The sequence below is a fragment of the Peromyscus californicus genome, unplaced genomic scaffold (assembly GCF_007827085.1).
Source record: "Peromyscus californicus insignis strain IS unplaced genomic scaffold, ASM782708v3 Scaffold_4__1_contigs__length_199733344, whole genome shotgun sequence".
Lineage (NCBI taxonomy): Eukaryota > Metazoa > Chordata > Mammalia > Rodentia > Cricetidae > Peromyscus > Peromyscus californicus.
The window spans coordinates 59990919-60012573 of record NW_026294562.1 but is presented as its reverse complement, the minus strand read 5'-3'; the positions used below and the strand labels follow the sequence as shown (position 1 = coordinate 60012573).

At 52.7% G+C, this 21655-nt stretch overlaps 1 protein-coding gene and 1 long non-coding RNA gene across 3 annotated transcripts in view; one reads left to right on the top strand and one right to left on the bottom strand.

The window, feature by feature from the left end:
• The window catches only part of LOC128125790 (uncharacterized), a 205458-nt gene that overhangs the window by 81708 nt on the left and 102095 nt on the right, over positions 1–21655 (bottom strand). The window lies entirely within an intron of this gene.
• The window catches only part of LOC128125789 (potassium voltage-gated channel subfamily KQT member 1), a 71373-nt gene that overhangs the window by 34096 nt on the left and 15622 nt on the right, over positions 1–21655 (top strand). Inside the window, exons 2-8 of the mRNA XM_052763504.1 lie at positions 9219–9345; positions 9751–9829; positions 10248–10344; positions 11044–11184; positions 18497–18607; positions 19671–19766; positions 21337–21459. Coding sequence (XP_052619464.1) covers positions 9219–9345; positions 9751–9829; positions 10248–10344; positions 11044–11184; positions 18497–18607; positions 19671–19766; positions 21337–21459 — 774 coding nt within the window. The remainder of the gene's footprint in view (positions 1–9218; positions 9346–9750; positions 9830–10247; positions 10345–11043; positions 11185–18496; positions 18608–19670; positions 19767–21336; positions 21460–21655) is intronic.

Sequence of the window (21655 nt, the reverse complement as noted above, 5' to 3'; positions counted from 1 at the left end):
AGGAGGATTTTCCCTGATGATAATGGGCCCAAGCATGGGCTAGCCCACTGTTGGGGCCCAAGTCTCCTCTTGGCCTTATCCTCACTCACCCCATCTGCCTCCTTTTCAGCCCTAGTCTCAGTAGGTGATTGGTAGGGCTTTCAAAATCTAGCTGGAGCCGAAGCTCCTGAGCCTGGCCTGCTGGCACAGTGTGCTCAGGGGGTACCTCCTGGGCCACCTGATTACACTTTTATTGCTTCCTGAGAGCGTTGGACATCCCAGAGGGCCTTGTTAGGAAGTTCGTGGAGACAGTCTGTCACCGTTCAAGCTGGAATGTTCAAAGTCCTGCTGGGTTGGCCCCTATACTTGTAACATAATAGTGTGAGGGTTAAAGATGAGACCAGGGGACCCTAGGTGGCTGAGCCTCAACCAGAAGGTGGGCACTAGACCAGAAAGAAGGGAGGTGTGGACCTTAACACTCCTTGGGAGTTTCACAGAGGGGTGGCTTGGATGTAGAATGTGGATCAGGGGAAACAACCAGTCTTCAAGGCACCCCCTGTGGTTTTGGTCCCACATAAGCTTCCCCAGATATCAGTAGACACTGGGCCTCATGCCACCTGCTGAAATGGGGTCCGTGATGGGAGGACCAGATAACAGCTGTTGTCCACTTGCAGGGCCTGGCTAGCTGGTAGATGGGAACACCCATCCCCATGGTGACTGAGCAAGCCTCATAGCCTCTTCTGCCCAGTGTGGAGAATGACTGCCCAGACAGCTGGCAGTTGGGGCTGGTTCTCAGGGGAAAGTAGCTCTGTGTCTCCTAGAGTTGCCCCCAAATCAGGTCTCCCCTAATGGGTGTGGACACAGCAGCTGCCGATCTGTATCCAGTGCCATTGGGAGCTGGCTCCTGCAGAAGGCCTGTGTGGGATTCTGCTGCCCACTCCCAAGGCCAGACTTCTGCCTCCAGCTCCGTCTTACAGCTTACTACCTTTCATGGTGGCTGGCCTGAGGAAATGCCTGCTTCCTGGCTATGTTGTGCTGGGCCCCAGGGCCCCACCAGCTTACTGTCACTGTTGGGAGAGGCCCTCTGGTGCAAAAGGGACCTAAACCCCCCACTGTCTAAGCAAGCCAAACCATTCCAGGTCACCTTAAGTAGCCAGGGGCTCAGGTGAACCAACCAAAGTTGTGAGCTGCAGTTCACAGGGGTTTGGCAAGGCTGCCTACCAATAGGAGTCCACCACACCGTGAGCAAGTGGACTCAGCTGTGGCCTCTGAGGCACCCGAGACTCCTGAGATATTTGTAAAGCAGTGGGCTGTTATAGAAAGGGTCACTTCTCCACAGAGTCCTGGTTCTGTCTACAGCCAGTGGGACCCTGACTCTGTACCCCCTTAGAGTCCCTGAAGGCTTTGTATCACCTAGGACTAGCTGATGGTCTGTGGGGGCTGACGCTCCCCAGGGTGGGCAGTGAGCATGGCCTGAGGGCTCCAGCTGTGCCCAGCACATGTCACCGGGGGGCCCATGGGCTCTCAGCACAGGCCGGCGGCTGGGAGCAGCTGGCCACAGGCAGGACCTGAACAAAGGGCGCTTTGAGCAGCTTGCATGCCGGCACCAAGTCTCCGGCCAGCTGCCCCTCCCGAGAATGCAAGGCTGGCCCTCTCTATGGCTTATTGGGGCCCATGTAGAGTCCCAACAGCTGGCCCCAGAGTCTGCTGGCTGGCTTTGTGCTGAGAGGGCACTGTCCTCCCACAGGAAGCCCCCTGGCTCAGGAAATGGCCATTTTACAGGTTTCCTAGCTATGAGAGGATGGTAGGAGCCTAGCCATAGCTTCCCACAGCACTCTATGCTGATTGGTGGCCCAAGAGGGGCCTAGAGGTATCTAATACTCTCTGCCCTATCCAGGGTCTGGAGGGCCTCAGGGAAACCGGCTGGGCCTTTGGCCCCATGACCTGGCTTTGCCAGCCGGCCCTCTTGCAGGGCCCCTACCCATACAGGCCAACCCTTCATCTGCAGTAGTTAATCTTCCAGTCGGCTTTCAAATTATTCTTTCATTAAAAAGATAATAAAACAGTAATATCAGAGACACCGAGTACTCATGGTAAACATCTTTGAGCTCCCTTGATTGTTAGGCAAAAAGAAAAAGGGGGGGGGAAGTGTCTTTCATCTGAGGGTCTGAGGCAGCTGGGCCGAGTCAGTCTGCCCTGCCTTGGCTTTGCTGTGGCTCACAGGTGAGTGATTGTGGTAAGTCGGACCCCCACCCTCCCAGAAATGGGATTCATCAGCTGGTCAAATGAAACAATAGATAAGACGCCTGCAACCTCCAGTGGTCGGCCCAGAAGGCTGTGAACCTTGTGCCGCCCTTTGCCTGTTCACTACAGCTTGACCCAGATAAGGCACCTCCTTTACTTCAGTCTCAGTCCTGCAGGCGCATATGTGGCAGGTTGCTGCTTTCCTGTGGTTACCCCCGAGCACCTGATGCACATGTATAGGGAGCGTTGGTGTTGTGACATGTGTTTTCAGGCCTGTCGGAAATCCTATCATGCTGAGCTTTTGTCTTCTGCATCTCTTGCAGCTCACATGGGTCCTGTTTTGGGGACTAGTGTCCATCTGTCAAGTAAGAAAACTTCGTTCCCACCATGAAGTTTTCAGAGGCAGTGTGTCTGTGCCCGGGTGTCCCTGTCAGCATCCAGAGCCCAAGGGTGCCACCGAGCCCATGAATCCACCTGTTCCATCCCTGCAGTAGTGAGATGAGATCAGAGAGAACCTAAGTCCTCGGTTGCTCCCTGCCTTTGCCACACTGCTGTCACCCTTATCTTCACGATGGAAGCCATGGCAAGGGTCCATTTGGTACTTTGCAGGCAGTAGATCCTGTGAGCCTTGTGACTCCATGCCCTCTTCTCCTCCTGTCTCTTGTTTTATTACATTTATTTCCTTATTTTGCATGTACATGTGTGCATGCATGTATCTAGGCATGCATGTGGTGGTCAGACAACTTGCAGGAATCAGTTTTGTTCTTCCATCCTGTGGGTCTGGTCTGGGAATGACACTGGAGTTAACAGGCTCGATGGCACCAAGGGCCTTTATTTCCTGAGCTGTCTTGCCACTGCTCCCTTTCGAAAATATGCATGTTGGAAGGTCTCTCATCTCAGCCATGTCCAAGTGTTCAGCTTAGTGGCGTGAAGCTCATTCACAGTGTTGTGCAGCCATCTCCACCATCTACCTTGAGAACCTTCCGTCTTCACAGATGCACTCTGGCCTTGTGAAACACCGACTCCTCGGGTCCAGCCATCTCATCCTGCTTTGTGGCTCTTTGGCTTTGGCAGCTCAAGGGCCTGCAGTTGTTCTAGAGGCAGGATCTTTCAGGATTTGTGTCTTAGCAGAAGGCCCCCAAGATCCGTCCATGTCATGTTGTGTTGGAGCACACTTCCTTCTGAAGGAATATTATGTACCCTCCTGTGTCTGGAGCCTGTTTTATCCATCCCCACAGTGGACATTGCCTTTGGCCATTGTGTACCTTGCCAGAGTAAGCACAGTGGACAGATCTATCTAGCTCCTCAAAGTCCTGCCTATCTTTTGGGTATAGCCCCCAAAGTAGAATTGTTGAGCTCTATGACAGATCTTTTTTTTTTTTTTTAAAAGGACCTTCTGTTTTTATGGATGCATTTCTGTGTGATGCTGGGGATTGAACCCAGAGCTTCATGCATGCTGGGCAAGCGCTCTAACAACTATACTCTACCTCTTCAGCCCAGCAATTATATTTTTTTTTCTGGGCTATTACTTCTTTCTTTTTTCTTTTTAAGATAGAGCCTTGTTTAGAGCAGAACTGAGTGGGTGGTAACTCCATGCTTCATGACTTGGGAACCAATGACCGATGCTGCCAGCACCTTGGGCCTTGTGTCTCCTTCGGGCAGCAACGTGCAATAGCCCCGCCTCCCACCACCTCTTCCGCTGTTGTCAGTGCCTGTGTTTGGCTAACAGCCATCCTGATAGGCTGGGGGGACACAGTGTATACGTCTTGATTTGTATTCCCACAGTAAGTGACATAGAATGTCTACAGCTGTGGATGTTCCTTCTCATTTGTATGACTTCTCCAAATAACTACCTATTCTGGTCCTCTGTCTTTCTATAACTTTTTTTTGTTGTTGTCTTTTGGTAGCTTTTTGTTTGTTTTTTTGTTTTTGTTTGTTTGTTTAAGACAGGGTCTCATTTAACCTAGGCTGGCTTCAAATTTTTTACATAACCAGGGATGACCCTGAACTTCTGATCTTCCTGTCTCTATGCCCCCAGTGATGAGAGTCCAGGTCTACAGTACCACATCTGCTTTATAGGGAATGGGACCCAGGGCTTCACGCATGTGAGGCAAGTACACTATCAACCTCAGCTCTGGCAACTTTGTTTTTAAAAATAATTTGAAAGTACGTGGCTCACTCCTTTGAGATACAACTTTCCACACTGACTGCATGGGAAATAAGCAGACTGGCTCAGGTCTGCTTCCTGGTCATGGCAGAGGGCACAGCATGTGGGTTAGGACACGCCCATGGGCAAAGGGACAGGCTACAGGATGCTGCAAGGGGCACACTGTAGGGACTGTTGCTTTCAGAGCCTGTCCAAACCTCTTTTGTTGGTGCTGGCCTTCATATGCCACTAGACCACTTCCTCTCATTTCTCTGACAGCGCTTCAGGATGGGTAGCCAGCAATAAGGCGCTGGCCCCTGCTATCCTTCTCGAACTCCTCAAGGGTCTAGAGGAGATAAGCACTACTATGTTGGAGTTGGGGTTCCTGTATCTCCTCAGGGCTCTTCACACCCACATCCATCCCAGACTCAACTGAATAACCTTTAGCTCTCCTGCTGTGCACAGATGACCCCCAGGATAGGGGTACTGGGACCTGCGCATGGTCTGGGCTCATCTTCTATTCGTTTTGTTTGTTTTTTGTTTTTCAAGACAGGGTTTCTCTGTGTAGTTTTGGTTCCTGTCCTAGATCTCATTCCGTAGACCAGGATGACCTCGAACTCACAGAGATCTACCTGGCTCTGCCTCCCAAGTGCTGGGATCAAAGGTGTGTGCCACCACTGCCAGGCTCATCTTCTATTCTTACTCTGGATACTTCCTGTCACAGACCAGGTAACTGGCCGGTAACTGGCTCTTATGTCTCTAGGTCACTCTCCATCCTAGGCCATTTTCTGTTATACCTTGGTTTCTGTCTCTGATCCCACAAGACCCTGACTTGTATACACTATACACTCCCCAAACCTCATCTGTCCTCATGTGTCAGTAGTAATTCCTCTGAGAGGCAAATAGCCTCACTTACCAGAGTGCACTCCCAAACCTGAGACCCATGCTTCATCCTACCCGTGAGATCCTCTGCCTTGGGCCCGAGTCTGTCTATTCCTACCATGGGTCCTTGGGCAGGTAGCCTCCTATTCTCCTGGGCTTTCTTCCCTCTGTGTAGAGAGAGGCATGGTGGCCATGGCTTGGTGAGTCCAGGGAAAGCTGCGGGCTCTCTGCTTGCTCGTTGTGCCTGACACAGGAATCTCAGTCACGAAGCCATATGCAACCAGGAGTCAGTCTAGCTCTAGTCCCAGGAACAGTGGTCGGGTGGGAGGGGCCACTGTGTTCTCTTGCCTTTTGTCTCAGACCAAGCTCACTGGCCCAAGGACAGCCCTTTCTTTTATATCTTTGGGACAGAGCTCAGGGCCACACTCCATCAATGTCCCCTGGCCTTGAGTCCTTGGTTCTGGCAGCATGTGGATTCCCCTGACAGGCCCTTTAGGGGGTTGGACAATGCTGGGTACCTTGAGCTGGTACTTTTATTGATGGGGGAGCATAATGGCTTCTTAGTTGGCTCTTTCAAGGCTCAGGGGTACTGGGATGGTCTAAGCAGGGCAGGAGGTTGGAAAGTGTGTGGGGGGGTAGGAGAGTGCATCCCACACACCAAGCCTCTGAAGACATGGGAAACCCAGAGGATGTGATGTGCTTGGGGTCTAGGAAGGACCTTGGGGTGCACTGAGCCATGAGATCCTTTGGGTGGTAGCCCATAGCCTTTGACATCAAGTGGAAAGTGGGAGTGAACATGGGGGAGTAGCAAGTATTTATATGTTCTGTAGAGACGTTCGAGGCCTCTCATTCCACATTGGGACTGTACTTGGATTGCTTATACAGAACAGGTGAGGCTCAGGCCTGGCCCCCGGGGCAGGGGGTGACCATGCTGGGAGAAGACCTGGCATCAATGCTGTGGTCTGTTCTAAAGAGGCTAAGCTGGCCTCCCCTAACGCTGCTGTGGACTAGGGTGTTGTTGCCTGAATCAAGCTGGTCCACAGTGTGTCTCCTACACACTCACACTCCTGCCAAATGCCAACCCTTTACTGGAGTCCCTGTGGAACCTTTGGTCCGAGGGCCACTGCTCCTAGCTCCAGCACACGTGCAAAGCTGATGGTGGTGGAGACCATTTTATCCCCGTCCAAACACTGGATCTGGCTGTGTCCCACCTAAGATGGGGCTGTTTTCCTCAGCCCCTTTCCTACCAGCCACTGAGCCCTACTGATTAACTCAGCCCTGCCTGACCCGAACATAACTAGCCAGACATTTTCAGGGGATGATGGGGCCCAAGCCCTCTGAAGCCAGACTTCACACTGTGTCCACATGCTGAATAGGATTTGGAGATTTGTGTAAGGGGGTCCTGCCGTTTCACTTGGCCAATCCCAAAATGGGTTTTCCTCCAAGTATTAGGTCAGGGGGCACCTGTAGTCAACAGAAGCCATTGCTAAGGAGGTATTTGAGTAATGACAAACATCTAAATGAGAAAAGCCCACTAGCTGGCCAGCCAGCGGGGTGATGGATGGCCTATGGAGTTGGGACAGAGGCCTGCTGCCTGGGCTAGCACTGAAACCGTCTACTGGGGCCGCTCATGGTCTGGCATGCTCTCTCTCATGAAGTCACATTCTAGGGGGGGCGAGGGGGGGAGCGGCTGGGAATGTGCTTTTCATGTTGGCCAAAGATACACACAGTACTTTGAGCAACAATCCTACAGGCCCAGGTTCTTGAGAAACAAAGATGAATCAAAATATTTACAACCTAGCTGTTCACAGATTCATTCATTCATTCATTCATTCATTCATTCATTCATTCATTCCACAGGCTAATATTGAGCACTGACTGGGGTGAAAGAGACTATGGCTCCTCTCTGGTATGCTTAGCCAAACAGAGCCATTATTGCCAGCACCCTCTTGCTCTCCCACACTTAGCCACCACACATACCCCCATCCTCAATGATGCCACTGCATGGGCCAAATGCTTTTCTCACAAGGAAGGAGATGTGACTCTCTCCCAAGCTCATGCCTACCATCAAGTCATTGCTCTTGCCTGAAACACAAGTCAGGTGGTATGCTATTTTGTCTTAATTAAGAGCATTTGTGTATGGTGGGCAGTATTCAGCTCCCACTCAAGGTGGACTCTCTGGCAGGGGACTGGTGGGGGCAGGGGCAGCCAGTGTTACCCGTCAAAGAGGAAGTCCCCTCCAGGGCCAGGCTCCTGAGGGAGGTGGGCAGGGAGCCAGCTGGAAGCAGGCCTGAATAGCACAATGCTTTGTGGCTTCGTGGGTTTGTGGCTTTGCACAGTCCCCTAACATATGTGGGAGTGGTTTCACCTCCTCACCCCAGGCCTTCCCCAAGGGCCTCTTACCAGTGAAGGCTGGCTGGGAGCTAGAGCACAGGTTTGGGACAGGGCTCAAGACCTGGAGGGCCAGAGTGGGCTGTAATTCACATGAAATACATATTTATATCAAATCCTCCAATCACCCACTTGCAAAGGGCCACTCACATTTCCAAGCCACAGCAGGATGAAGGGCCAGACCTGAGCTGCCCAGGGGTGGAACAAGGGACTGTCACTTAGAACAATCAGTCCCTGCGACAGGAGCTGGGGAAGAACCCAGACTGGCAGCAGAGTATGGGTACCCTAGATCAGGCCTCCTGCCGTCACTATTCCACAGCAAGCCAGCCACTGCCTCACCCTCCAGACACTGTGCATGTGGCAGGCCTTTGGGTTTCATCAAAGAGGCAGATAGTGGAGGGTGGAGAGTTGGGGGCTATGTGCCAATCAAAAGCGAGGCCCTACTAGCCTCATCTTGACCTCTGTCATGGTGATCGTCAGGTCTCCGGTGACCGTTCCTTCAGTTTGTGTCAAACCTGTGTGAGCAGGAAGCAGTACAGTAGCTCTCACCAGTGCTGTGACAGACTCGGCAGGCTCCAAACTGCTGCTGGGTGAATTCTAAATCATAGTCAGAGACTGAGTCAAGTGACAGGAGACTATCTAGCTGTTGATTTTACTAAGCGCTAATGGCTCTATTTTGTTTTTGAACTTGGTTCTCACACCATTCACTTGCACTTGTCTGCTGTCTATTTACCTTTCTATTCACCTACTCAACCAACCATTTATCTACCCACTTATTCATCCACCCATCCACCCACCTACCTACTCACTCATCCATCCATCAACTGCTCTTCCATTCATCCAGCTATCCACCCACTCAAGTATCTATCTATCCACTCACCCATCTACTCATCTATCCATTCACCTTTCTGTCCATCTGTCCATCTACCACTGTAACCTGGATTGTAGTTGGGTTCCTCTAGCTTGTAAACCCCTCCCTTTCAGAGCAGTCTGACTTCAGAGCGTATGCGGATACACTGGGAGAGGCCTGGCCTATGTGAAGTGACCAAGGGGAGCTGACGCTGCCCATGCCCTTTGTTTTATTCCTCCTAATCTCTCTGGATGGGTTGGGAGGGTTCTTGCACCCAGACCTCAGTAAAGGCCGCAGATGGTGGATGTAGTGTCTCCAGCATAAGGCAGAGCTATGAGGTGAAAGGGGGACCGTCCTCCACAGACACATGTCCTTGAACCCTCACTTTCAGGTGCAGGGCTTAAGCTCTGTAGATTCCATGAAGTTGAACAGCACAGATGTCAACATTGTGTTGTCACACTCAGTCATTATACCCCAACCCTGCTGTCAAGTGTTCCCAAGAGAGTAGTAGCTGGCCAGTGTCCACTATCAGGGTCCCTGGGCTTAGAGTGTTGACCTTCCCAGGCTGGTTCTACTCACAGGCACCACCTGTTACTACAGATGAATGCCTGAGCCTGTTAGTCTTGGGTATCCCTCAGCAGAGGTTCCTGGCATGGTAGCCTGGCATAGGAGGTCCAGCCTGAGTGGTGGGAGCCTCTGATACAAGTTTACTGCCGTCTTCCTCAGGAGATCGTCCTGGTGGTGTTCTTTGGGACAGAGTATGTGGTCCGCCTCTGGTCTGCAGGCTGCCGCAGCAAGTACGTGGGCATCTGGGGCCGGCTGCGCTTTGCCCGGAAGCCCATTTCCATCATTGGTGAGTTCCACTTACCCATCCTGCAGACACTCCATCCCACACTCCTGCATCCAGAAGGGCATCCCCCATTACAGTCACCCCCAGAGAGTCCCCATGGACTGAGACACTCCCCCACACATTATTCTTCCTGCATGAGACAGGCCCTAAGGCCAACAGGAAGTATGCCCAGCTCCCCCAGCACTGGAGCCACAGCTGCATGTGACTCTCCTTGCTCAGTGTGGCTTGACAGGCTTTAGGCTCTGTCTGCTCTGGCTTGGGTAAAGACACAGGCATGCGTCCCCATCAAGATTGTTCCTGTGCCCATCTTGCTTGAGTGTCATATCACCTGGGGGTGGGTGGGGGGACACAACCTCCCCAGATTTCTGGATTTATTCCGGAAGTAATGACCAGCTGCCCCTCCCACAGACCTCATCGTGGTTGTAGCCTCTATGGTTGTTCTCTGTGTGGGCTCCAAAGGACAAGTGTTTGCCACATCAGCTATCAGGTATGTTGGCTCTTCCATTCCTCCCTGTGAGGCAGTACCCATCACAAAGCTCCCTCCTCTTAAGCAGTAGCCTCTCCCTCCCTGGTTCTTTCATGGTGAGTGGGGAAGGGGCAGGCTGGCCATAGTTTGTAATATTGAGACAGTAGGAAACCCTGGGTTCAAGGCCTGACCATAGCACTTCCTAGCTCCTAGGACTTAGGTGATAACCTGACTGTGTACTTGCAATGTGAGTGACCCTGGGCAGCCACCTGAAAGGGCTCCTGGAGTGAGGGTTCACAGGCATCTGTAGGAAGCAAGATGGCCCCCGTACAGAGTGACATGTGTGTCTCCTCTACCCATTGGAGGCTTGGTGGGGACAGGAACATAGGGAGCTTGTGACCACCATGGCCCTCTCAGCCCCTCTCTCCCTGCTTCTTAGGGGCATCCGCTTCCTTCAGATCCTGCGGATGCTGCACGTTGATCGCCAGGGGGGTACCTGGAGGCTTCTGGGCTCTGTAGTCTTCATTCACCGTCAGGTGAGTGAGCCCGGTGTGGGCAGGACAGAAGCTGGCCACCCTACAGGAGGAGGGCTGGAGATTCACAAGGTCAGGATACAGGGTTGGGGGTATCTTAGCACCTGGACCCCAGCTGAGTAACCCAGGGCTAAGCAGGTACCAAGGCATGTGGGTCTGAAGACAGCATCCCAGATCCTTCCCAGTCTGAACCTACTCCATATCCATGATGACAGCATACTTGGCCTGCCAACAATGCAGAGCTGATGCCAGCTCCCTCAGGCTTGGGACAAAAGACCACTGGGTCCTGTAGAAAATGTTAAATGAAGAACAGATTTAGGAAGCATGGAAATCAAGGATGGTGCAGTGGTGAGAGTCTTAGATACCTTCCGGAGGCAACTTTTTCTCAGAGAGGCTTCCGGAGACACCTGACTCTAAGTACTGTCCTGTCATGAGAACAGAGGAAGATGTGTGGACCCCAGTGGCTGGTTCAGTGTGAGAGCTGAGACTGCCTCACTGCTAAGTGGTATTATCTACCATTTTCAAAAGCTATGAAAACTGGGTTATTCTGAAAGGTGATTTCTGCATGTATAGCATGCTATAGCCAACATAGTATAATCTAGCAAATGCTAGAACTTTGTACCAAGGCACTTCTCTCACCACACCTATGGGGCTCTGGACCACAGGGTATGTGAGCATGGCTGATGTGTTGTCTGTCCCCAGGAGCTGATCACCACCTTGTACATTGGCTTTCTGGGTCTTATCTTCTCCTCCTACTTTGTCTACCTGGCTGAGAAAGATGCAGTGAACGAGTCCGGCCGCATCGAGTTTGGCAGCTATGCGGATGCTCTGTGGTGGGGGGTGGTAAGTTGGAAGCTTTTGCTGGGGTGTCTCAGGTGGGGGACACATGGACCTGGGCAGTACAGGTTGAGTACTGGGCTCTACTTGCTCAATTTTAGTTTAGTTTTGTTTTGTTTTTTGTTTTTGCCTCCTCCACTGAGGCTACTAACTCCAACACTGCCAACTTTTCAACCACAAAATTTGCACTTGAAGCCTACAGTATGGGTTCCTGTGTACCACAATGTGTGTTCCCTGGTCCCTGTCTTAAAATGTGAACATGGTTATCCTTCAACTTCTGGTCTGGAAAGGAAGGATGATGGGACAAGGGAGTGCAAAGTGGTGCGTGGTACCTCAACCATAGGGTGATCTTTACCCTGGAGGGGTCCTGGGCTCAGAGTGTGGCAAGGGGTCAAATGCATACTTTGCATGTCTTTGGTGTCTGTGCTGACCCAGTGAGCACACCTGTGCCAAGGATCAAGACATGAGATGACATAATGACATCAAGGTCCTTGGGGGCTGGGAGGAAGAAGCAGGGGTTTGTGTGGATGTGAGGTTTGCACAGTCCTTCATTGCCCCAGGCAGCAATACTGTGAGTACCAGCCAGGCCCTAAGGTTATGAAGCTGGTCATGGGCCTCCTGGGTCAGCATGACTCCAGACCTGCTGAGTTGCCAGTCTGTGTGGAGGCTGGTGTGTGACAGGTGACCTCTCATGCTAGGACCGAATGTCCCAAGGTGTGGTGATGTTGTGTGCAGGCGTGTGTGTGTGTGTGTGTGTGTGTGTGTGTGTGTGTGTGTGTGTGTGAGAGAGAGAGAGAGAGAGAGAGAGAGAGAGAGAGAGAGAGAGAGAGAGAGAGAGAAAGGATGTGTGTGTGAGAGAGGGAATGTGTGTGAGAAACTGTGTAAGAGAGTGTGTGTGACAGAGTGTGTATGTGAGAGTGTGTGTGTGAGAGAGAGACAGACAGAGAGAGAGTATGTTGGGGGTAGACTATGACTCCCCAGGAGTCAGCTAGAAGGCAAGGGAAGGAGAGGTTCCCGTGAGATGGTGCTGAAGAAATCCAGGCTACACTCTTAGAGCGCTTGGAACCATTGCTCATGGCCAAAAAGCCTGTGGCTAAGGCAATTAGGGGCCTTTCTGACTGCCAGTGTCCTCCAGAAGTTGATGGCTGTCACATGGCCTTCAGGTCCTCCTCTGAAAGCAGGCTTTGTTCAGGCATTGAATGTTGAGGACCCCTGCACTCCAGGGAACACAAATACCTAACAGGAACACACAGTTCAGAGCAGTTGTGGGCTACCCCTGACTCTATCTCACCCCCGCCCTATCCCACCCCACCCAGCTGTGAGGGCAATAGGCTGTCTAGATGTTATACAGAGAGGCACCATCATTCCTAGAGGAGCTACCAGGGCTGGTACCCCTGGGTGGGCATGAAGATACCAGAGCCAAGCCCATCCCATCCAACATTCTCAGTCTGTCGGCCTTGGAGCTCACTAGGCTAGTGAAAAGGTTGGTTGGATTGTGGCAGTCTACAGAAAGGGACAGCACAGGCTCTGGGAACCTGGCGCAGGGCAAGCAGTCACACGTGGTGGTGATGGCCACATTGGGCCCTGGTTTAAGTGTTTGTTCCCAAATACCCCAACCAGGAATGAACAGTTTTTGAGGCTTGCTCACTCTTCGAGCTTCTAGATTAAGGTGGAGACAGGAAGCTGGGGCAAATACATGTTCCCACAATTCCTGAGTGCCCCCAGGAAGCAGGGTACACAACAGGAACTCTTGACATTGGCTGAGTCAGTCTGTTTTCTGGATGTTTCCAGCATTCTAAACAACTTAGGGAAGGTAAGGACATGCTGACAAGCTCCCAGGTTGGGGCAGGCCTCTGTCTACCCTTCAGGGGCCAATGTCCCCCAGATACCCTGGTATGACAGGAATAAGTAGGATGGGTAGGACAGCTCAATGCCCTGGTTAGGAAGCTTGCCTGTGGGAGGGGGACACATCCCAGGGACATAGCTGGGTCTGCATGGGGGTGGGGGTGGAAGGCTACTCAAAGCCAGAGTTCTCTGGTGGGAGAGGGGCAATGCTGGCTGAGGTACAGCAGGAAGTGAGTGGGTGACTGCCCACAGTGTGGCTGATAAGTGGTGCCCAACCTTAGCAGTGCCCAGCCTTGGGGCTACCCTGCCTGCGTTCCCAGCCTCCTGCAGAAGCTGTTTCCCAGCCCCCTGGCCCCTGGCCCCCCAGTCCTCGGCAGAGAGGCGCCCCCACTCCCACACCTGTGCAAACATCCGCCCGCCGGCCGGGAACACGGCCCCTTTGTGCCCAGCTTGGCACCGGTGCTCCGGCGTACTCTGTCAGCTGCAGTCCGGGCCTCGGCCACAGCGCACCCTGGCCTGGCCATTGTTCCCACGAGGCCCTGTGCCCTTGGCTGCCTAGGGCCCCCCAGCACCCAGCTCAGGGGGCCAGCAGCCCCCATTCATTCAGCGGCTGTCTCTGCAGCTGTCGGGTGGGAGCAGCCCAAGGCTGTGTTCCTGGCACCTCTAGGGTAATCAGAACTTGAGTGCTGCAGGACAGGGGCAGCCGGGCTCAGAGTTCTGTAGCCTTGTGCCAATGAACAGTCATCTCCTTTGTCTCCCCTCATTCCACAAGGGGAGTACGTCCCCACCCTGCTCCTGGGCTTCTCATCTGTACAGTGTGTGTGTGTGTGTGTGTGTGTGTGTGTGTGTGTGTGTGTGTGTGTGTGTGTGTGTGTGTGTGTTGGGGGTGGGTGGGGTGAGCACCCACAGGTGAGAGAATTTTCAGAAGGCCAGACCCCTCTACTATCCACTGTGTCTGTCCCAGGCCAGGCCTCAAGCCCTGTCCCCTGTCCTAAAGGGTGTTGGCTGGACCCTAAGAGCTGGACTAGCTTCGCCTAAGGTACACTGAGGTAGGACTGGGCACAGAGGCATGCCTGCATGGACTGGAACTTCTCTCACCTTATTAGCCTGGGGAGGCTGTGATGAAGCTGAGGGTCCTCCACTGGCCAGTGTTTGTTCACTGAGCAAGTGAACTAGATGAATGGGGGCAGGAAAGCCTGTCCACTGCCACACTGCCGGTTCTGTCGAGATCCCACAGCTCTGAAGACCAAAATCTGAAACTGAGGCAGGGGCAGGACTGTGCTCGCTTGGAAGGCTCTGGGGGGAGGGCCTTTCATTATTAAGTCTGGTTTCTGGTGGCCTGAGCATCCTGTGTTGTTCCTTTGTGTTTCATGCGGACACATATCACTGGATTAGGATCCACCCAGGGGACCCAGAAGAAGGCTGTAATTCTGAATAAGACCATAGTCTATGTGTGTGAGGGGGTGGTGAGCCATGTGGGTCACACAGTTAAGTTCAGAATGTAGGTATCCAGGCAGTATTTTGTGGGGCTGCCTGTCTTCACAGACCATGGGCTCCCATAAGCTGGAAAACAAAGGTGCCTGCTCCATGGGACTGTGTCCCCTTCCTCTGGTTGGAATATCTACATGGGTGTGAGGTCCCAGAACCCCCTAATGTAACGTCCAACGTGTGGCTGTGAAGCATTTGGGGAGCTCCTCAGACTTTTCCCTTACCTCTGGAACAGAATGCATTTGTTTGTATTAGGGTTTGAGCACAGGCAAAAGCCGTTTCTGCAAACACGGGCTCCTCTGTTTAGTGCCTGGGGGTCTCTGAAAACAGGCGGCTGCTGGGCTCTGTTTACCCCGAGTGGATAAACACAGAACTTAAGTGAACAGGCTGGAACCCCACCCTGTGTTTCAGTCCCTTAAAAAACCCAGTCTGACAGCATTTCATTCCTCACCTGGAGGCTTTGGAAAGTTCCCACCTCCCAGGCTGGACTGCATCCTGCAGAGTCAGGCCAGGGGGGCTTTAGGGTGGGGAGGTCTCCTAGATGATCCCATGCAAGCTCTGTAGAACTATCCGTAGGGGATGTGATTCTTCAGGAATATTCTGACTACGGAGAAGTGAAGGCTAGAGCATGGCCCAGGGCTTGCGGCACTCAGCCTTTTCCTCTTCCATGTAGGTTCTATGAGTATCATGCAGCTAGGGCTGAGGGCCTGCCAGGGACCCTTGCCAGTGAGCTCTTCCCAAGGAGGGGTCTTTAGAGGATGACTAGGAGTCTAAAAAGCACATCCATCTTGTGGTTGTTGTTCAATAGCCAGTGCCTACAGATGTATTACACAGACTCAGAAGGTCTGGTGATGGTGGTGCACAGGAGTCTAGTTCATGCCATTGAGGAGGTGCCTGTGTGAGGCTCAGGAATAGAGCTTCCCAGTTACCCTTCCGCCTGGAGGAAGCAGACAGTATCAGAAGGTAGTGAAACATGAGTTACGGGGGTGACCCAGTATGAGGCTGATGTAGAGACCAAGCTGTACTCACCAGGCATCAGCTGTGTGGTCCTGGACATGTCAACTAACCTCTTTGGATACATCTAATCCATGACTATAAATAAGAGTTAAGTTGTTGAGCATGCGGGAAGCTGAGCTCCAGCCATGATTGTGATTGTAGATTCTGGACCAGACCTCCTCCAGACTCACAAGGAGAGGACTAGGTACCACTAGTTCTGGAAGCCCTCCCAGTCTTTTATTCCTTGATACAGGAGCTTGTTCCAGAGGATGAGGGGGACCATGAACCATAGGCTGCCCTGCAGGTTCTGTCACTGGGACAGCGATCTGTGAACTCAAGTGGGGATGGCTCAGGTGACCTACTGTTGGTTGGGTCCTAGAAAGGTCCCCTCTGTTCACTGGCCTAGGAGACTTGCAGATCTGGCTGTTGGGGATAGGTTCTAGACAGCTCAATAAAACAGCCCATTCCTGAATTGCTGTCTGTGATTTCAGGAAAAACAACTTGACAGGGACAGGTCACCTGAGAGTGAGGACTCATGAACTGGACTAGGGGGCTGTGGTGGCCCAGGAGAAGGAAGAGGGTCCTAGTAGTTAGGTGCCCTCCAACAGGGGACTGGCCAGCACTCAGGACCACTGCACTGGAGCCTTCCTCCTACTGATCCTAGGAGTGGAGGGGCAGTTAAGACCTTAGGGAAAAGGCATAGGCATGGCCTCAGGTCTCTTTCCTGCATAAGTAATTTCCTCCCCACTCACCTGTGTTTCTTCCCAGCTTGCCATCTAGACCATTACCCTTCCATCTTTATAGATGTTTTCCTTCCTTCCTTTCTTCCTTTTTTTTGGGGGGGGGGGATAGGTTTCATATAGCCCAGGCTAGCCTCAAACAAACCATATATCCCAGATGACCTTGAACTCTTGATGGCTGCAGGCCAGGATCTGCCTTTGTAAGTAGCTCCTGACATGTGCTTGGCTCCCTAGAGAAGGCAGCTGTGAGCCAGCTGTCACATGTGGGGTACAGTCCCGCTGGGAAGATACTACTAGCTAGGAGCTTCAGCTCACTTGGGCCCTCCACTCAGCAGCCTGCTGGCAGCCATGCCCTCAGTCCCAGGAGTGGCTTGGCTTCCACTTACACAATCTGAGCTGTTTCAGGGGTGTGTGTGTGTGTGTGTGTGTGTGTGTGTGTGTGTGTGTGTGTGACTATAAGACGTCTGGACAGCATGTGCCCTGGCTGTCAGTCATGGATGTGACCTTTAGACCTCTTTGTGAACTTATGCAGTGTGTATGCACCCCCCTCATGGTGTCTCATTTCTGTCAGTGGTGCATGTTCCCACGTGTGTGTGTGTGTGTGTGTGTGTGTGTGTGTGTGAGAGAGAGAGAGAGAGAGAGAGAGAGAGAGAGAGAGAGAGAGAGAGAGAGAGAGGGTGTCCCTGTCTCCTTGTGAGGCACGTTTACAAGTGTATGGCCACATATGTAGAACAGGGTGGTCCCTTTAAAGGGCCCAGCCATGAATGACTTGCTATGCCCTCTGTTTGTGTGGGGTGTGGATTTGTTTAAGGCTAACGACATTGTGGGGAAGGTTTCATGTGGGCAGTTGTGGGAAACACCAGTATGCAGCCCCTACAGCCTGGTGCAGCACTGAAGGGGTGGCCCACTGGTGGCCTGGGCCTAGCTGTGGCCTGCTTCAGCTGTGGCCTGCTCTGTTGTTTGCCATTCAGGGAAATTGACCTGTTGATTCATGACCTGTTAGCATACTGGCCAGAGTGACAGACTTGGCACTGTGGGGTTACTCCTGCTGTCCTTGTCCTCTGCCCCCCGGCTGTACTTGCTCAGAGTACTTGCCTGCACTGTGAGCACCTATCCCTATATCCACTCACATGTGCCTGGTCACCTCTGATCCCCAGACCTCTCTTGCCTTCCCCTCCTCCTCAGTGGCCACTGGGGAACAGCAGTGGTCCAAAGTGAAGTCTCTCTGGGAATGGAGTGGGCAGTGATGGCCAGGAGGGATCTTGAGGCTTCCTCTCTGGTCCTCACTTCAATTGGAGTCTATTAGGTGGTGTTCCCCAGGCCTCATCCTTGCTGACCCTGTTGGGCAGGGGTCACTTAGGGGTTCTCATTACGGTCTTGGATGGGGGTTGTCCCTTGGCCCCTGGGGAGACAGCTGAGGTGCCTAGAGTGAGCAGTCTAGGAAGACCTTGAATGGGCAGGCTCTCCCATCGCACTGACCTGCCTTAGCTGCAGGGCAGACCTGGACAACGTGTTGTGACCCCAGTGGCCGTGTGTGAGTGTGTGTGACCACCCTGGTCTTTCCAGCGAGCCCAAGGCAGCCTCATGGTATGACCTAGCAGTTAAGTTAGGCACAGCCAGGGTGGGCCCCCAAGTCCCTCACCAGAGGGCTCAGGAACAAACCTCAGATGACAGCAGAGGGTGGCCTACGGGGGCAGCCCCTCACTCCTATTGTCCCACTGCACACCCTGGACGCTGCTCTCCCACAGAGAAGAAGGCTAGCGCCTTGTCTTATTCTCTCTGAAAAGGAAAAATGAAACATCTGGATCCCTGGGCTGGTGGCAGGAAGCAGCACTCAGCCCCATCCTGGGGCTTTGTGGACCGCTGGCCTCAGTGGGAGCTTCCGGCCTCCTGGGGGCCAGTGTACAGCAACTTCGGTGGCCAGGACAGGGCTCCTTGGGATGGGGCAGGAAGCCTGGCCCCTGTGGGTGGCCTCTGAGCTGTTTGCCTGTCCTGCACACCCCAAGCTCTCTACAACCCCAGGGCTGTGCCATCTGTGGTAGTCAGAGTTGAGGGACTAAGGAGACAGAAACTTGAACCAATTTACCAGTGCCATCCCTGGGACTTTCTCAGAACTGTGCCTCACTATTATGGTGGATAGGGTTTTAGGTTGGCTCTCTTGTTGTCAAGACACTGGGTTGGGGCTGGTGGGTGTCCTTTCTGGGGTTCTCATCCCACCAGCCACTGACTGCGGTCCTTCTTCCTTGCAGGTCACAGTCACCACCATTGGCTATGGGGATAAGGTACCCCAGACATGGGTTGGGAAGACCATCGCCTCCTGTTTCTCTGTCTTCGCCATATCCTTCTTCGCACTCCCAGCGGTAGGCACCCATCTGGACCTTCTCCTTTGTTTCCCATGAATCCTTGCCCCAACTCCTGGGCATCCCGTGAGGTAGAGTATGAGGTAGCCTGTTGTGGTGCTTGACAGAAGCAGTAAGGTACAGAGGAGCAGACAGGGCAGAACCTGTAGGCCTGCTCTGCAGCTAGGAATAGCTCTATATCATGACCTTTCCAGAAATCACAGACCCATGTCTACACATGTGTGCTATGTGGGACACACACTGGTTACTTGTACATATGTGTCATTGTAGGTGTGTCTTATACATGTTGTATATACATACTGTACACATGTGTTGCATGCATAAGTATCTGTGTTACATTTGAATAGCATATTTACCATATGTTCTGTGTATGTGTACATGTTATTTATATACGTATTTGAGATTTCCTGTGTGTCATGTGTACACATATATTTGCACATATGTTCCACAGCTATATAGTATCTGTTGCATGAGTCTCTGCAGCACATGGCAGACAGTGTGTTCATGTGTCTGTTGTACATGCATGTGTGACATATAGACATAGGTCATTACATATGGTATGTGTCTCCTGCATGGCCTCCAGGTGCTAAGGCAGCACTCTTTCTCTGCCACTGCTCTCCTTGGACACCCTGGCTGCAGTAACTGTGGGATCCTTGTTGAGGACAGGCACAAACTCCTGCTCCCCTGGGGGTATGGTCCCTCTACCATAGGGACACAGGCTGATGGCTAACCCACCTGGCTTTCTACAGGTGGTGCCTAGGAATGGATAGAGACTCAGATCTCTTCTGGAGCCAGGCTTCATGTTGAATCAGCCCTGTGAAGTGGGTTCTGCCTCCCTGGGTGGTGAGGTCAAGCAGGCTGAGCCTAGTGACTACCCTCAGGTGGCATCTGCTGTATCTCATACCCACCTCCTGGTGGTGCCTGCCTTGCCACAGCCCTGGGCACTGTGCAAGCCTGGTCTCCAGGTGCTTTTTGCCTCTTGTTCTTCCTTGGGACCTTTGTTCTTTGTTGGGAACTGCCCAGCATGGCCCATGTGAAGAGGACACCTTCTGTCCCTTACCAGGGGATACTTGGCTCCGGGTTTGCCCTGAAGGTCCAGCAGAAGCAGAGGCAGAAGCACTTCAACCGGCAGATCCCAGCCGCAGCATCACTCATCCAGGTATGTGCTGTGTGTGCCTGGCGGGCTGGCAATGCTGTGTGCTTGGGAATTGGAACCACTCCCAGCCACGTCCACTGCCCGAGAGGAATGGGTCCTTTTGCTGTGGCTCCTCCCACGGTGAGGTGGCTCTCTGGGAAAGTACCCACTATTGGGATGACAGGATGGGCACAGAAATGCAGGACCATCGCTCCCCATACTATTCCCATTGAGGGCCCTACTTGCAGGCTAGGGCGAGGCCTGACCATGGCCATTCAGCCAGTCTGTATTCCGCCAGTCAGCCTCTGGAGGCAGGGACAAGTGAGATAGAGAGAGAGAGAGAGAGAGAGAGAGAGAGAGAGAGAGAGAGGGAGAGAGAGAGAGAGAGAAGGCCCAGGACGCAGCCTGTATAGTGGCAATGCCTCTGGGAGGCTTGGCATCTCTTAGGACCAGTGGTGATTGGTGAGAGTAGTAGGTTCAACAGTCAAACAGCACAGGCTACTTCTCAGAAGGCTGGAAGTTAGGGACTGCAGAGCCTGAGAGCAAAAAGGTTCTAAATGTCGCTGAGGAGATGGCGGGTTTTGCTATGTACTCCCTTAGGAGCACTCCAGAGAACTGGATTGCCCTTCAATGGCAGAGAAACCCATTGCAAACCGGGTCCCTGTGTTTTTTCATTTATCCAGTGAGGGCCCGGAGCATGGATGTCCTGCATGAGCCAATATAGCCTGGATGTGGACATAACCCTCTAACCAGAGTAATGGTTAAGATCACTGTGTGAACCCCTCTAGATCAAGTGGAGCTGCCCACATAGGGTGTGCATGGGACATACAGCCCTTGGAAGGGCCTCTAAACTGTCCCAGGTCATAGGTACCCCTGCCTGGGTTTTGTGTCTGTGCTAGATTCCTGTCATAGAATGGGGGCTGTCCCCCAGAAACCTTGCCAGCATGTAGAACTTTCAACCAGCTTTACTTTCTTATGCTCATAAGGCCTGTAGTGACAAAGCCACCATATGCCCCCATAAGAGGCTCTGGCATCTGTTCCTTCCTCCTCTTACTCCCTTGGCTCCCTCAGGCCCCTCTAGGTCATCTTGCTGTGATGACTATGGGGAGGAGAAGTCCCTCTAGAATGTTGGCCAAGAGTTTCATTTATAGTCATCAGAAACTCCTCATAGCCACAATCTAGCACCTGAAGCCCCTGGGAGGCCTCATCTCCTGCTGGTCCCTGGGGCTCCAATCCACACCATGCTGGTGCTCACACAGGCCTGGGCAGCCCTTTTCTACTATCCTTCTCTGGGGGAAACTGGTTATCTAACTCTGCCTTAGTTAATATATCTGGGGCTTGTTCAAGGTCACTCTTCAGAAGGGGCTCCCGTAACAGGCAAAGGTCTTGTTTAGTATCTGAGCTACGACTGATAGATAGTTGATGCATGAGGCAGTCCCCTTCCTAGCCTAGAGGGCCAAGTCCTGCTATCAGGGAAGGGGCCTGGGAACAAGTTGGGCCTGGGACTCCAGGAGGAGCTGAAGATTTTCCAAGTGGTACCATTGAGTGGCTGGATCAATGACCCCTTCCTTCTTTCCCCTCTGCCTAATATCAGACTGCATGGAGGTGCTATGCTGCTGAGAACCCTGACTCATCCACCTGGAAGATCTATGTCCGGAAGCCTGCCCGGAGTCACACTCTGCTGTCCCCCAGCCCCAAGCCTAAGAAGTCTGTCATGGTAAGCAGCCTTACCAGCCACTAGAATGGGGATTGCATATTAGCAGCTCAGGAAGCTGGAGAGGCTGAGCATGAGACCCCGGTATTGCTATTCAGGGTAGTACTCATCAAGGTGCCACCATCATTCTGAGGTCAAGGAAGTTTGACCTGATCCCTGCTGTCCTTATGTCCCCCACCCTTAGAGCCATATTGGACTG